Source organism: Ixodes scapularis, unplaced genomic scaffold, assembly GCF_016920785.2.
Source record: "Ixodes scapularis isolate PalLabHiFi unplaced genomic scaffold, ASM1692078v2 PGA_scaffold5__190_contigs__length_132052651, whole genome shotgun sequence".
NCBI lineage: Eukaryota > Metazoa > Arthropoda > Arachnida > Ixodida > Ixodidae > Ixodes > Ixodes scapularis.
Genome location: NW_024609880.1, coordinates 1,611,337 through 1,628,305, shown reverse-complemented (window position 1 = coordinate 1,628,305; position 16,969 = coordinate 1,611,337). Strand labels below are relative to the sequence as shown.

General features: G+C 47.0%; 1 protein-coding gene across 1 annotated transcript; it reads left to right on the top strand.

The window, feature by feature from the left end:
- The first annotated feature begins 9,945 nt into the window (after positions 1-9,945).
- On the top strand, positions 9,946-12,009 carry LOC120843530 (zinc finger MYM-type protein 1-like). The gene has a single exon (XM_040214923.1). The coding sequence runs from the start codon at positions 9,946-9,948 to the stop codon at positions 12,007-12,009; it is 2,064 nt and encodes a 687-aa protein (XP_040070857.1).
- The last annotated feature ends 4,960 nt before the right edge of the window (positions 12,010-16,969 follow it).

The window sequence follows — 16,969 nt, the reverse complement described above, 5'->3', positions numbered from 1 at the left end:
GCAAAAAGCACGAGCGAACGCGAGTGTCGCTGTCGTCACGGCGTCCCGTTAGGCGTCCCAACTTCCGGTTGCACTAGCTTCCGTGAACTGTCACAGTGGAAAGCGACCTGCAGCAGAACAGGCATCTGCTACACACACCATAACTGTTGAGACGCCACCAGGGTCGCGACCGGCGACAGCATGACACTTCTATGACGTCATCAGGCGGAAATCGAGGGACCACTTTTTTGGCCGCGGTAAACACACCAGTCAAAGGCGTGATCCAGGCACCATACTAAAATAGAGATCAGTGGGCCAACTAGTTCCCAGAGTGCACTGCGTGGTATTTCGCCGCAATGGGACGCGTCGGTTTTGGAAGAAGTCTAAATAGGGCTTATGGTCCACACAGTGTAGCCCGCGAGAAAAAAGAGTCCACATGTTTTTCTATTGCTCTGAGATGAATAGGCGGTCTTGTAATAGGAATTGGTGTATGTGTGAACTAACCATGGAGGATAGAAGGGTAGGAGAGGGCATGACGTCAGCCGCGTAGCCTGCACAAGCCATGCTTCCTTAGCGCCTCGCCTCTTTCTTATTTTCCTCCTTACTCTCCTCACTTATCAGCCAAACATGACCACATCACGTGACCGTAGCAAGCCTTCGTCTAGCCTTTGATCTGATAAAATCTACCGGACGGAGCGCGCCCAAGCCTGCAAGGAATCCTCCTACAATCAACCACCCATGTCGCAATGGTCATGTCACGCGCACCAATCGCCAGAGAGATCTGGGCACAATATCGTTTAAACTTTTGGGGATCGGTGGCCGAGTGGGCTAAAGCGCACACCCAGCTCGACGCGCGTGGAGCGAAAGTTCGCGCTGCAGAACCCAGGGATCCTGGGCTCAATCCCCGCCCCTGCCCGTTTCGATCTGGATGAGCATCGTACCGGCGTGCGGTCGTGTATCACTACAGCGTAATGCACGTTAAAGACCCCAGGCTAGCGGTTGTACCGCACTGGCTAAATTGCTCATCTACAGCGTGTGACTCGTCGCAACTTTAATGGCTGACCAACTACACGCTGTATAAATATCCCCATAACCCAAATTGCTTTGCGTTTAAACTTTTTAACCCTCCTTGAACTTCTAACCTCTTGGAACTAACAGATTGTAAACAATATGGGATCAAAAATGGCCTTTTTTTTTAATGACTTCAGTGCAGTGCAGTATTTTATTTTCATTTTATTTCTTGTTCCCTTCAATCGGCCGCAGAGGGTTTTAGATAAAAGGGGGTGGGGAAGGGGGGGCTTTAGATTACGGCGACAAAGTATACAGTAAATTAGTAGCCAGGTTGCTCACAACTCGACGCAAACTCACAACTCGATGTATTGAAGGAAGACAAAAGAACAGCCCTCGGTATCAACTCGAGCCGAGACCACACTCGCACGGGGGCACCCGAGCACGCGGAGGACACACACCATCAACCTAAAGTCACATCAACCATGAGCTTGTCTCTTATTTCTTCCCTCTTCTCTGTTCCTTTCTATTTGTGCGCAGTTTTAACCATGTTCAAAGACTATATGTATTCGCAAAAGTTACGCGAACCATGCACTGCATTCTTACGCTTAGTAGAAGAGCGTGTTGGTTTAAGTCAAGGATGAAGAAAGAATAAACAATTAAAACAGGGACAACAACAATGAAAGATGTAGTTGTGTTGTCCCTGTTTTAATTGTTTATTCTTTCTTCATCCTTGACATGCACTGCACTCAGCTATTCTCCTTCAGAACACCCTCGCCCTCAAATATTTTTTTCCCTGCTTCCCGTATGGTTGGGCGTAGCTGGAGTCGCGAGATATTCGCCCCGTTGCAACAAACCATAACTGAGAAGGATGGAGGATTTTCTGGAATTTCCTTATGGCGTATAAGAAATGCGCAGGCGTCTACTTTCTCAAGAAAATTTTCTTGGTAAATTTGAAGCGATTTCGAAACCCTTTTTTGTGGGTATCCTCTGGGCGTGCACGCTCGCGCATGTTCGCATCTACTATACGCCAAAAAGCGAGCATGGGTCGCTTCAATTCCAAGGTAATACCAAACAAGAAAAAAGCGCGGCAAACGACGAGGTAAAATTATGTTTAGACGTAAAGCCTGATTCACATGGGGCGATATTGCTGGCGCTCGTCCAGCAAAAATTCGTGGTGGAGGCTTCGTTACTCAACGCTGCAGCTGCGAAATCGCAAGAAAAATCGCACCACGTGAATCAGGCATAAGGCTGAAGCCCGGGATGCAGGGGCTCCGGAAGCGGGGGGGCAGGGTGGGCTTGAGCCCCTCCTGTCCTCAGGACCGAGCTGCCGAGCCCCCCCTCCCCCTCCCTCCTTTTTTTTTTTTTTTTTTTTTAGTTTGTGTGTGTGCAGGTTATCTGTTATGGGCCTTCGGCCTATCTGCTGTACCCCCGTCTCTCCTGAACCGAAATAAATTAAATGAAAATGAAATGACCCTTCCATGCATGCTGACCTACCGCCCTCCTCATCTCCGCCAAGCACAAAAAGCACCGTGGTGACGGAGAGACTTGCTTGAAAAGTCAAAACCAGAAAAAAATGACAGGCAGGACTCATGAGCCTGATTGACAACCAGTTTAGAGCGAGCAAAGAGGGGACAACGAAATGAATGGATTCCGACAAGACGACGTCGGCGAGCGTTTGTCTGCTTCCCCCGTGTGGAAGCAAGAAGCCCAAAAGATGCATGGTGCTTCTGGTCCGCGGACAAAACAGGCAGGCGGTACTACCGCGGCGCTTATAAGGCCATCATTAGGAGAGGGGGGGGGGGGGGGGGGGGGGGAGGGGGCTGGTGAGTTTGAGTGGGGATTTGGGAGTGCTTAGAAGAGGCGAAAGTTTACGAGCTCCCAATTTTGACAAGGCGCCTTCGATGGCGAAAGCTTTGCGCTCATGCGGCGTCGTGCCCGCAGGGTGGTGAGGTATGAGGCGACACATGTTTACAAAACTCGGGAGAAATATTGAGAAAAGTCGACAGGAAAGAGGAATTTGGTAGCTGGCCTGGAGCTTTGTGTTTGCGTAAAAGAGATGCTATTATTTCGCGAGATCATTGTGATGTAGTTTGTAAATCTCACATAACACGCATCCATCGTTTTTACTCCGTCGTGTCCTTTTTTTGATGGATACCTTTTTCGGTGGATGCATAGAAATGATATCTTTCAGCCGCGCTTAGCCGCTGCGAAATGACAAAAGACTCTATTAAGCGTTTTGAACCGACTCGATGCGCACACGAGGACGTAAGCAGTTAAAACCGGTGGCCCACGAGTATATGATTATCGGCCTTTACAGTGACTATCCAAGGCTAGCGCTATCACCAGTCGTCGCTGCGTTGATAAAAAAATCTATGTGCGTGCCACTGGGCAGTGGCGATGCGTGTTCATGATTTTCTGGTATTTGTTTTTCGCCTCTATAACCTCAGTTGGACATCCTATTGGGAAAATGCGTTTGAGGCGAAAATCAGTGAGTAGTTAAATGGTTGGAATGATCCACTCTCTCGTTGCAACCGTCGGATTCAAAAGTGCTGCACACGTCGCGCTGCAACTTAATTTTTTCTTTTTTTTTTTGCAGGAGACTTTTTTTATTATTAATATTCTCTCCAAGCGCTACGTGTTTCAACACACCTTACAAGGAAGGATTTGAAATAAGATAATAAGCATAAAAAAAAAACAAAAAAAAAACAGAGCGTTCACTTCTACGAAAAGCGGGGGTTCACCGACCAGAAGGCAGGTCTCAAATAAACGTATTATGATGATGATGGTTACGTAGAAAATCACCACGAACAACTGAACAATTCTAGCGAATTACCAAGATTGGAATAAGATTAAACTTCACAATGCCTTGTAGGCCGCGACACTGAACATGACGTTTTCCTTGCATGATTGTCCTATTGTGGTTTGGATTTCTTATATCTAATTGTTTATATGCCTTGCCAGTGACGTACGACGTTCTTTACCGTCGTACTTTGGTACCAAGCGCCCTATTAATGCAGTGGAAGCTATGTTGTCACTTGCCTCAACGAGTGTTTCAAATCATGATACGTTTGCACACCCAACGTCACGCTGCCATATGCGAAGGACTCCTGCTTGCAGTACAGTATTACGTCAATGCAAGGCATCTATTCCGATCTTCGTTGTTAGCTCGAATTCCTTCGTTGTTCGCTGTGACTGGATGAACCTTCTGTTCTGTTCTACAAGAAATTGATCGGTGAGGCTCCTAAACTGTTAAGGCGTCACGAAACACAACATAAAGGGCGTCACGAACGAAAGCCAAGGGGGTTTGAGTTTTCGAGTATGAATGGAAACTTCGTAGGAAGGAGACTGGCTGGTACAGCTTCCCCCAACCCTAACGCCCCCACGAGATAGCCCTCTCTGGTGACACTTTGACTTGTCGGTGACTACCCTATCCAGGGGAGGCATTCAAGATGGTCCGTTGTCCGATTTATCTCTTTGCAAGCGGCAATATCTCAATAACTGGGAAATCAAGTGACGTCATTAAGGCTGGAGAGGAGCACTGTACTTACCTATCCTTATCTCGACTCCCTTTTTCAAACTAAAGTATAAAAAAAGGCCGTTACAAGCCGGCGATATTGACAGTATCACTTAGCGCCCTTAGCTTTAAGATGTGTGATCGATGCTATTCATGTATCGTGGAACCTGAAAGCACTAGATGCATGCAACCGGTTCAGTCAGGCTAAAATATTGTCGATCTGCGCGGCCAAAAGTGTCGCTGTTCTTGCACCACAGTGATTACCCGAAGTTACCTAAGTTTGCGCGTCACGCAAGGATACAATGATTTCGCTCACGGAAGGTTAAGATCACGCGAATAAAACTGTAGAAATTGCGTTGATAACAGCGCACACAGTTTCTCCGAAGTTATCAGCTGCCAATACGGAACCGTTCGCATGAGTCATGACGAGTTGGCAAAAAGGTCCTGAGGGAGACTCTGAAACATCTCATCGCTAATAGCTCGCAGAGTTTTATTTAGCCTGTTTTTCTAGGTCTGGTTTTGTTTTTTAGTCGTGTGGTTCCTGCTGTCATACAGTGTTTTCAGTGTCTTTGTTTCTCCTTTGTTCGGCGGTAGCTCGGCTGTTCTCATAAGGCGGGAAAGCCTAGATGGTACCTGCGCTGAGAAGATAGTGATAAAAGAGAATAAAATAACTAAGAAGGTGACGGCCACACGTGATGGCGACCGTTCAAAACCGATTTGGATGGAAAAACGATATCGTTCTTCAGGTTTAGACTGCCGACTTACCTCGGTGAACAACTTATGAGCGCTGCTTTGACAAGCTGTTGCAGCTTTCTCTTTCTGAGATATAATAATAGAAGTGCCCCCCCCCCCCCCCCCCCCCCCAAACAAACGTGTCTTTGGTAAGTTTGTTTAGGTGGGTGTCCCTAACTGATCTAAGTGTGCAAAACAAAACAAAAAAGCCTATACATAGCTTGCCCTGACGTAATTTGATCCTCCTCTCTGGTGGTGGAGCGTAGACTTTACTGTACTAATTCTACAAACAGGAAACGAGCGTTGCGAGCGAGCGGAAAAGGAGTCAGCGGAGCTTCCAGTGCATTAACGGCAGACTTCCACTACCAGCAAGGAGGACGGCTTTGACGTCATGTGCAAGCCATGTATAGGCATTTTTATATGCCTTAAATGAGTACGGAAAGAGGCGAACCCTGCAGCCAGGTCACACTGCGACAGGCCTATCGGGGGTGTTTTGGATGCAGTTCTAAGATGTGCTCGCTTGAATTACTTAATGACCTTCTTTATTTTGATGACACTGAATATAAACAGTGACAGAAATCAACGTCCAGCCATCCGCTTACCGCCTTACCGAGAACTTTCATGACATAAACATGTCGAGACAATGCTGTTACCTCGATGGGCAAAAGCGGAACCAGCATGAGTCTTTCACTGCTGTCTTCACTCATGGTCCAGTATGTCGGCTCCTCGAGGTTTCATGTCGCTCCAGCCTCCCGTAGTTTTGCCTTTACAAAAGCCTGCTGATCGACCGCGCTCCTAAACCAAATACTCCGGAGAGAGGAATGAAGCGCAGGTGTGGACGCCTCGCGGCAGACGTCGCCCAGGAGATTACGTTGATGAGCTGGAGGAGCTTTTGACCAGGGCTGCGGGGTCTCTTCTAACGACCTGGACAAAGAAAGGCGGCGGCTCGTCTTGACTTTGCCGAAACGACAGACCGTGGAGTATCGGATAATCCCAGTAGCTGACGAGACGGAGTGGTGGTAGACGGCGCCGAGGAGCTTATGCTCAGAAGCGTCCGACTACCGCCACTGTGTCAACTGAAACCGCTTAATTAAAGGACTCTGAAGCCGACGGCTCGCGTTCCTAACCGAAAGGAGGCCCCCAGAATTTTCGGATAATCTGGGCGGCTTGTGAGGACGAGGGAGTATGTTTTATCTTCGTCAAGGTCACCATTTCCCGAGTCAACGAACGTGATCGGCAGGCCTTTGTTGCAGCTTTGCCACTAAGTGGTGTTCGCGTGTGTGCAATGTGGGACGGGACAAAGACGGAGCCTGATGATTTAAAAGTGCCAGATTTACTGGCATTGGTACCCTCTTCATAATGCGGATTCCCTACCTAGGGACTCGGGGAAAACCTACCATTCAATAAGAGCGGCGTGCAGTTTCGAACTGTGCCCTCTGCACTGAACATACGACTGTGTATGAAATATAAATAGACAGCGCTTTTCAATCGAGAGACCCGGCTCTCCGACGGGACGTTCATCTCCGGAGTCCTGCCCTGGTCCTGGCCCCAATCGAGCTGATCCAGCAGGACAACCGCTCAATCCCAACACCCCGCTCCTGGTCTCCCCACATTTAATCGTACCTCTGCGTGCACGACATCGGTGAGTGGTCTTTTCTCCCCCCTCTTCCAAATGGGTTCCACATATATTGCGTGTGCTCCGATATGGAGTAGTTTCTCCGCCTAACGTGTAATTTAATTTTCTTGAATGAATTTACCTTATGAGGAACATTGTAATCAACGGTTTGGAAAATGTGTCAATGCGTCATTTAGGTTCACATTGGTCAAAATTACCAAACGTCATTCTTTTTTCTCTTTGAAAATGCATACTACCCGAAAAGGTAGACTGACGTAAAAGTCAGCCGAGACTTTCTGGAACTTGAAATATATTAGTCCCGGCCCGAATCCTGAAAGTCGTAATTATTCGAATCAATGAAATAATCTCCAGATTGGTTTTTTTTTATATTAAAGATTAAGTCGAACATGCAAGACTATAGTAATTAGTATGATTCCCGGTAGGGAAAAGCAAAGTCAGGGAGTAGATTTTGGCCTCTAACGTAATTGGATTTTCAAATCTCGTTGAAACATGGGATTGCACTGCGTTTCATTTTTCTCAACGACATCTAATTGCATATTATAACACTTTTTTACAATTATACACCTATGATCATGTAGGGGAGTGCGGGGCAACATCGGCCTATGTTTTTACTTTCTTTTTGTGGCTATAATTCTTTCTGAAGCTTTACTCGGATTATTGGCAGAGTTATTGGCCAGCAATCTGGTATCAGTGTGTGGTGTGTATGTTAAAACTTTTTTTACTCCAATAAGATATAAGTTTATCGGAGTAAATTTTATATATATTAATACCATACAATGCATTTTCGAAAACACTGCGCTGTCTGATATTACCCCACGGCGGTATTTCCTACCACAAAAATAATAACATCTAGACTTAACCTTACGTGCACTGGTGGGCGCATCTTGCGCTAGCTAGTTCCCTTTCTGAAGAAAGGCACTGCACATGCAAAAAATATGCACTATCTTATTAACTAGAAGAATGTGCGCTCATAATTTGCTTGGTAGTCGTGTCAGCTCGAAGTCACTGAGCACATACAGTAGTGAACAAAAATATATGATATTTCGTTTCTTTTACAGAAGTATTGCTCGACGTCTAGTTGATTGAGTCATATTTAAGTAAGCATCAGTTTCTACTCTATAAATACGTTAAGTAGTGTTCCATTACAATTTTTATATCGGTATCACACTTCGAAGAAAGGTTACCCACGTAAAACCGAAATAATATATCTTTTGGTTCACTACTGCATGTTGATTTTAATTTTATTTACCAATATTATTGTCAGGTGAATCTCCCTTTTCAATGGTACAGGGCGAGAATCCTAATTATGCGACTTGCAGAAAAAAATTTGTAAAGTAGTCTTGGCGAACCTGAAAATTATCCCTTTTTTTTTTCTTTTTTTACTTTCAGTAATAGCGCTAGCTCTACCAGAGAGGTTGAAATAGGTCATTGGCTACATTGAAAAGCTAGGAAGTATGAAGAACAGTGTTTACACACCGTCGCGCGTTATCTGTTGCCACAGTCTGCACTACTGCTGTTAAACAAACGGGGGAGTTTTAGCCGACCGTTTTTCCGCTCCCAAATTGATACCCGATAATAGGGAGTTTTAGTAGACCGTGTTTCCCCGGAGGGTTAGCGGAGGAATCCGCTAACTCTCCGCTACGAACAAACCGGCACTGCGCCTGTGCGCCGATGGCCTTGGCTGTAGGGTTCCGGGTAGCGGAGGGGCTTAGCGGAGGGGGAAACACGGTCTACTAAAACTCGCCAATGACGATGAAAAAGGAGGGGTATCGGGTATGGTTTCAGGGTTAAAACTAAAACTCCCTATTATATCTCCCATCATATTATCATCATGTAGATGGCTGGCATTACACCGTCACGTGTTTAACAGATACGCACTTATTACAGGTACGAGAAAAGTCACGGGCAAAAACAGCCATCGCGCAACTCCAATATGCCAACGAATATGCGAGTAAAATGTTATGCTGATGAAGAGTATATTTTTAAAGTTATTTCACTTTAAAGTCTCTAAAGTCAAAACATAATAACCCAATTTTAAAATTAACACAAATTCTCTCTCTCTCTTTTTTTTTTTTTTTTAGAGATCGAGTGGTTTGTGTGTATCTAGAGGTTGTCCTTTTGATGAGACTTTGCAGGACAGGCGGAAATATCTAGTGTGATAAGCGAGAAACATGGGTGGCCAATATTTTCCGCCAGTCTGAATTAACTCGCTTTCTCCTACTGCATTAATAACGTATCCGGACTCTCAAAAAAGAAGTTGGAAATGTAATGTTTCCAGCTTTTGATACGGTACTTAATTTCAAAACATTTCTTGTTCTTTATTACGTGCTGTTAGACTAATTTTATTTTGTACCTTTTCAGAAGATTTCGGAACACTATGGAAAAGTACCTCATCAGAAAGCGAAAAGCTCCTGATATCAACTGCGGGACTCCAAATACTTGCTCAGCCCTATCCAGTGACTGCTCAAAAAAGCGAACCGTCGGTAAGGCTCAAGATGCTTGCACTTTGGCAAAAATGCGGCGACGTGCTGAGGAATGCGCTTAAAGAGTATTCTGCGAATTATGTTGCACAGGTTGAGCACTTCTTCGGATGTTGTATTGTAGAAGCTCCGTTCGTTCCTCATTATTTTTTGAGAATTTTCAAATTCAAAATAATTATGATCATACTGCCTTTGAAAGTGGTAGCAGCTAGTGAGCGATAATTGCGCTTCTCCGCGCGTGCCGGGCAATCATTCATACGCAAGCTAAAACAACACCAGACCGTCATGTACCCTCTTATAAACGGCGTCTGACTAACGTGTCTGCCTGTAGCAAAAAGTGCTTATTCATATTTCGATTAAATGGTTTCTTGTTTATAAATACAGAAAACATCGGCAGACCTTCTCCTAGCCCTGACTTCACTGATGCTTCGGATGATCTTGAACCCGTCGAGGCTCCTTCAACATCATGTTTGCCGGATGAGCAACGCCGTCATGGGGAAGATACTCCAGCCGCCAGCAAATTTGTGCCCCCAAAAAGCTACCTGTTCAAAAAGAGCAAAGGTAACAGGTCCTGCCAGCATGCATGGTTTCAAATGTTTCCTTGGCTCCACTACGTATCTGATCGCGACGTCGTGCTTTGTCACGAATGCAGTGTTGCGTTTAAGGAAAGAGGGGTCACTATCCCGGGCTTAGAGCTCAGCTTTCTACAGAGTGGGTTCTCAAACTGGAAGAACGCGCTTGAGAAGTTTCGCTGTCATGAAAAGAGCACGTATCATCTCGACGCCGTGCAGTACCAACTAGGGAAAACAAAGGGTGCACGTGTTGTCGAGCTCCTTACAAGGAATTCTATGAAGCAGCAGCAAGAGTCCAGGGACGCCCTTTGCGTCATTGTGAGCTCTATTCGGTACCTCTGCCGCACAGGTCAGGCTCTGCTGGGGCACACTCTACAGGACGGCAACCTAGTTCATTTATTAGAGGAACGCTCCGAGGATGTGCCTGCTCTTAAGACCTGGTTAACTCGACGAGACAAGTGGCTGAGCAGTGACATCCAAAATGAAATAATCAAAATCATGGCTCACAAACTGCAACGCGACATTGTAGAAGAGGTGAAAAGGAGCCCTTTTTTTGGAATCATCGCTGACGGGACAACCGATGTTGCCGGAGACGAGCAGTTTACTCTATGCCTGCGTTGGGTCGAAAATGCGTCATTGGAGATCAAGGAAGAGTTTATTGAGGTTTATAGCCCTCCAGACTCTAAGGCTAACACGCTGTTCATGGCGGTCAAGGATATGCTCGTTCGTCTAGGGCTGGACTTCAGTAGTTTGCGAGGACACTGCTTCAATGGTGCGGCAAACATGTCTGGGCGCTTTTCTGGTGTTCAGAAGAAAATTAGCGACATTCAGTCGAAGTCTGTTTACGTGCATTGTGCCAGCCATTCTTTAGACTTGGCTCTGCAGGAGGTTGGCAGAAGCAGCAGAGTAGTTGTAGAAGCGTTAAGCACAGTAAAAGACGTGTCCAACATCATCCTAACGTCTTCAAAACGGAAGAACACATACATAGGCATAGTCCTCCCTCCGTGCGCAGACGCTTCACAGGAAAGGCCCGTGAAGGCAAGCAATCTTCTGCCACTCTGTCCAACGAGGTGGACAGTGAGAGTGAAGTCCATGAAACGATTTCTGCAGAACTACGAGAGGGTTCAAGCTACGATCCACGATCTTTTGCAAACTCCAGGATCAATCGGAGATGATCGAAGAGCAATCATGAGAGGGTACGAAAAACTGCTCAACAAGTTTGAGACACTTTTTGGACTGAACATGTCAAAGGAACTCTTCGGCCCATGTGAACAACTTGCCAGGGTTCTTCAGAGTCCTAAATACAGTGCGACCGGAACGATGCAAGCGGCTGAAGCTCTCCGTCAAACTATGATGAATCTGAGAACAGACGAAGGTTTTGAAAGAGTTTGGGACGAAACCAAAAATGCCTCCGTGAAGCTTGGCCTTAAACAGAGGGAGACCACAACCACCAGAACTGTAAAGCCGCCAACAAGATTTGAGCAGACGAAGACGCCTACTTCCCCAGTGGTGCTGGATGCGAAGGCCAACCTTCGAAAGGAATTCTTTGCGGCAGTTGACTGCGTAACGTCAGAAATAAAGAGCCGGTTCGACCAACCTGGCATGGAGCTGCTGGTAAAGCTCGAAAGCACGCTTGTCAGCGGTGCACGTGGACAGCGATTCAATGCGAAGGAGTTAAAAGAAGCGCTCGGCGTCCATGGCAGCGACTTTGATTTAGATAGGCTAAATGCACAGCTTGTACTCCTCCCAACGGTTCTTTCTGGCACAGAGGTGAACGTAGTCGATGATGTCGCGGAAGCACTGAAGGAACAGTCTCCAACTGTTCTGAATCTCTTGGACCAAGTTGTCAGGCTTGTGCAGCTTTTACTAACGGTGCCAGCATCGGCGGCATCAGGGGAGCGTTCTTTCAGTGCGTTGAGACGAGTAAAAACTTACCTACGGAGTCGCATGACACAGACCCGCCTCACGCATCTCCTTCTTCTGCATGCCCACCGACAAAGAACTGGAAAGCTGTGCCTTAAAAATGTCATGATTGAATTTATCGCCAAAACAGCCGAACGCTTAGCTACGTTTGGCCCATGCTAGTTGAATAGTTTCTTTTTTCTTATTTCGAAAAAGTGTTCGAAACAAGAAATTTCGTGTTTATAATTTGACGCACCAACCACGGGCCCCTCGATCTCGCTCAAGCGCGCGCAGCAGACCGAGCGGTCGTGGATTGACACTCTGCATTCTCTGCCAGTGTATATTTTTGCCTTTTTTCTAAACCTGAATGTGTTGAATGTTGGTTTGTTGCCTCGCATATATTTGTTAAAAATTATTAAATATACACGCGTGATAAAGTTTATCATTGTGTGGTTGATTCGTACTCAGTACGAGATGCACGCAAGGACTACGTAAATGGCTTTATAGGAGGCAACACACCCTTTTTGAAACTTGTTATTTATGATTTTCGCCTTGTTTATTTTGTGTTGCGTTTAGTGTATATAATTGATTCGCACACAAACGGAGCTCTTGTGTCACCTTCTGGTCATTACGTGTTTTTTTTTCTTTTTTCTGACAGTGCTGAATCATGTCTCTATATGTGGCGGGATGCCTGGGGTAACTTTCCGTGAAATGTTCATGTATACATGTTCGCGTTGATCCTTTTCATCTGTTTGACGGGGTTTAATCTGGCATCATCAGGTTTTTAATGAAACATTTTTTTAGACCATATATGTATCCACTCTATTGAATAAACGGAACATGTACGTAGAATGCATCGAAACGGGTCAGCGTATTTTTTCCTTGGAAAGGTTAATTCTAATTACCTGTACCACACCTCAAGTAAACTAAGTACGATCGTTTTGGTAAGATAGGTCATTATTTAAGGTTTATATTATGAGAGCAGGAACAGGAAACAACCACGTTCACGAGATAGTTATGTTCTGATCCGTTCGTTATGTGTTCACCTTAACGCTTTACAGTCGCAATGAGTTCTCCCCCCAAAGCCGTAGTTAACCTAAAAAAATATGACTGTGCAATGATACCTTTGACATTGCATTCCAGTTACTTTTAACAAACAAAAAGTTAGGGCGCAAGCAAGCTGTTGAAAGTTTAACATTTTAGACAAAACCCTGAGACTGGGGGAAAAAAAGGACAACACAACACGAAGTCTCAAGCACAGCTCTTATCCTTCAGCACCTTCCTTTTGTGATGACCCCCAACTTGCATTGACGCCAAGAGTCCAAAGCGATCACGGTCGATGTACTTGATCCTGAGGCACATACCGATGTATGCAATCTCTGCCTCCAGTTGAGAATTCGATGGTCCAACTTGCTGTGTTTGAGACTTCGTATTGTGTTGTCCTTTTCTTCCCGCGAGTCTCGGGGTTTTGTCTAAAACTTTTAACACTAGTTTGTCTACGTCTGCGTTAATACATCATGGTTCCCCGAGAATCACTAAATGAAGGAACGTTTTCCTTGTTAGACATAGCCAATTTGGCATAGGCACAGCTGCGGTTGATATGTAAAAGTTGGTATAGGAAAGAAAAGAATAAAGAGCACATGGGGCGGCTGATTTAAGTGGTTATCCAATCATTGTATGAGTTGTCAGTGCAAGCTTCTTACTGTTATTTTACTGAACCATTGAATTAATTTCTTTTCCATGGATATGTGCGTGAATATGCAAACGCGCTGCATTAATATGTTTTCATTCAAATATGGCAATTAATGTCAACCTGGAACCAACCTAACCTTAAGGATTTCGGAGATGTCGAGCCCACCCTCCAAAGAAAGACTTCCGGAGCCTCTGCCGGGATGTGTCACTGAACATGACGGAATGATCTGGAACTTCCTGCTCAGAAGTCAGTGTCATGCCGCGGCCAGGCTCTTCGTGCAGCGTTGCCCACAGATGGTGCATTTCTTTTTTCTGTCAAATTTGCAAAGAGCAAAATCACCTGAGGAAAAAGTAAAGAAAGAAAAAGGCTTAGCTCCTATGGAAACGCAGCGAAGCCACCGGTCTTCAAACAACACGGCGCCGTTTCGCACGGAAGACAAGAGATGGCGCAAGCGGTCGCGATGCCAACTGCGCCAACGAACGAGCATACGTCGCCGAGAACCGGCGTCTGTAGCAGACGATCGTTTCGACTCAAAAGGGGCGCACGTTCCGCAGGCGGCGACAGTCGCAGAAACAAAAACCGGCGCGGTAACAACAAGGAACTGCAGTTTCTTGTCTGCTAAAGACGCCGTCTGCTAAATACGCCGGCTCTCGGCGCTGTGCGCTCGATCGTCGGCGGTAGTTGGCGTCGCAAACGCTCGCGCCATCTCTTGTCTCCCGTGCGAAACGGCGCCGTATTGTTTGTCTGCGTTTTCATAGGAACCAGGCCTTTTTCTTTCTTTACTTTTTCCTCGGGTAAGTTCGCTTTTTGCAAATGATAAAAAAAATGCACTATCTGTGGGCAACGCTGCACAAAGTCGTAGCGCGATAGGTTAAGAAACCGAATTTTGCGATCGATTAGAAGAGCCTGGCCGCTCCTTGAAACACCCAGTAGTTGCACACACAGCGAAAAAGTACACCCCTGGACGTGTAAACCGTTGTCCCAGGGCGGACTCCCCAAATGGTGTTCGTTTTACACGCGAGGCTCGGTGTATTTCGTTTGCACCCGAGGTCTCGTGTAAAATGAACATCTTTCAACGTGTACTTCGTTCTGAGATCACACGTCTAGGGGTGTTTTTTTACAATGGCGGCCGTTTGACGCAAGACGGGTTCTACGAGCGAGGCCCAGCGCTTTACACGGCTTTTCGCCGCAGCAGTTTGCACGTGTTCGTTCGTAATCGTCCATACGTGCTGAACTACCGCAAGCATTCACCCCCAAGCGCCGACGCCGTATCCATTACGGCGATTACGCGACAGTGGGAGCGACCATCGACTGCATCCAGCAGCGTACTTCCCCATCGAGCAGGTCTCGTTCGCGTGGCGGTTCAGCCGATCGCCGAGGCCTCAAGCCGGTTGCATTGTCACCGACGCCGGGTAATTTCCACAGCAGTTATCTTTTCGCGACCACAGACATGAACTTTATTGAAAGAGCCCGTTTGCCGTGAGCGACGACGAATAGCTCCGACACCAACCCGACCCGACCCTACCCGACCGGCGTTACCGACGTCCCGCTCACCTCTTTACGGCGAGCAAAGTTGTACGCGACGTTTCGACGTATCCACTCATATCTCGTGTGTACGCAAATTTTGCGGCTTTCCGGGTACGAATCGGCTACCGAAACGGCCAGCGAACGAGGATGAACTCAACGCCGGCGCTATGCGCCATTCACGCGGTTACTTTTCTACTAGACTGTAGCTATGTCAGCGCCCCTATCGGCCCACCCGGGAACTCCGGAGCTGCATTCGGCTGGCTATACACGTTTGCAAGTCCGGCTTCAGGGCGGCGCCATTTTGCCCGGCTGGGGTGCGCTCGGACGAGTCATAATCCGATTACGAAGCATTGCTAAGGCGTCGTAATCGGATTATGGCCGCGCACAAGCGCGCCCCAGCCGGGCAAGATGGCGGCGCCCTGAAGCCGGACTTGCAAACGTGTATGTGGTGACGAAAGTAATCCCTGGAGAAGGGGAACAAGAAGGACAAAGGACAAACATAAATCTCCAAACACAGCTAGGTGACTGGTGAGCGACCGAAAAAATCCGCCTGGTCCGGGTATCGAACCCGGGACCTCTCCATTACAAGTGGAGCGCTCTACCAACTGAGCTAACCAGGGGTTAGACGTCAGTAGAGCAAAAAAAAAAAAAAATAAAAAGTGTATGTGGTGTGGTTCCTTACACATAAATGGACTACGTACAAACAAAGCTAAAATAAAATTGGGCGGCTGCTTGCGCCACCTAGTGAGTATGCGGAAAATTACAAAAATGAAGGACATTTCGGCATTTGAGGAAGTGACACGCTCGAACACGGACGGCAGCATACCAACACACACACACATCACAACACAGCACAACACAGCACATACCACAAGATCAACATACGAGCATCTACATACACAAACAACGAACAGAGGCACTAACAACCCGACACTCCTACTCGGTTATAAAAGAAACCCGCTCGGTATACACGTTTGCAAGTCCGGTTTCAGGGCGCTGCCATCTTGCCTGTCTGGGGTGCGCTTGGACCAGTCATAATCCGATTACGAAGCCTTGCTAAAGGGGTGTCCAAACAGGACACTACTGTCCAAACAGGACACTACAAAACCCGCGACTCCGGCAAATCGTGCCGCGCTCTGCCGCGATCCGCTTCCGGCCGTCGGAGGGAAATTTCCCTCCGTCAATTCTTCCCGGGGGGAAACTTCCCTCCGTCAAATCTCCCCCTCGCTTCCTCCACGGCGGCCTTGCTCTGCTCATCACGTGGGTCCGGAGAGCCACTCACACGCTCTGTTTGCTGTCGGTCAATTGCTCAAGGCCTCCGCCACTGATCTCTATGACAATTGCTGGATCGCGTTTGCCCGCTCCACGAATGCGGTCACTGGCGGCCATCTTTAGGTAGAGTTATATTATCACCTCTAGCCAATGTAAGCTGCCGCAGCCGCTATCATCCATCCATGGCAGATAGCGTTTTGGCAGGTGGGTTGGCAGGCTGCGGTCAAAATAGCGTGGGTGATATTGCGTGCTTGATTAAAATTATTTGACGAAACATGTTTTTGAAACCCGGCGTGAACAGTAGTCCGGTTTGTGAGGACCTGGTAAAAGTTTCACGAAATCGCAGCACCGGAAGAAAAGCAGCACAGCACGTATCGAAAGTCGCATCGAAAGAAGCATCGAAAGCAGACGACGGTACGGAGTCTGCTTTTGATGCGAGCTGCGCTGCTTTCCCCCGGTGCTGCGCTTTCGTAGAACTTTTGCCGGGTCCTCAAAGATGAGGCTACCGTTCACGCCGGGTTTCAAGAATCTGCTTCGTCGAACAACTTCAATCAAGCACGAAATGTCACCCACGGTACAGTGTACTAGATCTACGGCTATTTTTATGGCAGCCTGCCGCCATTGCGATGTCCGCCATATTGTCACGGGTGG

Bases quoted from the DNA above. Each gene is read 5' to 3' on its own strand.
- LOC120843530 (XM_040214923.1), top strand. From the start codon at position 9,946: ATGTTTCCTTGGCTCCACTACGTATCTGATCGCGACGTCGTGCTTTGT.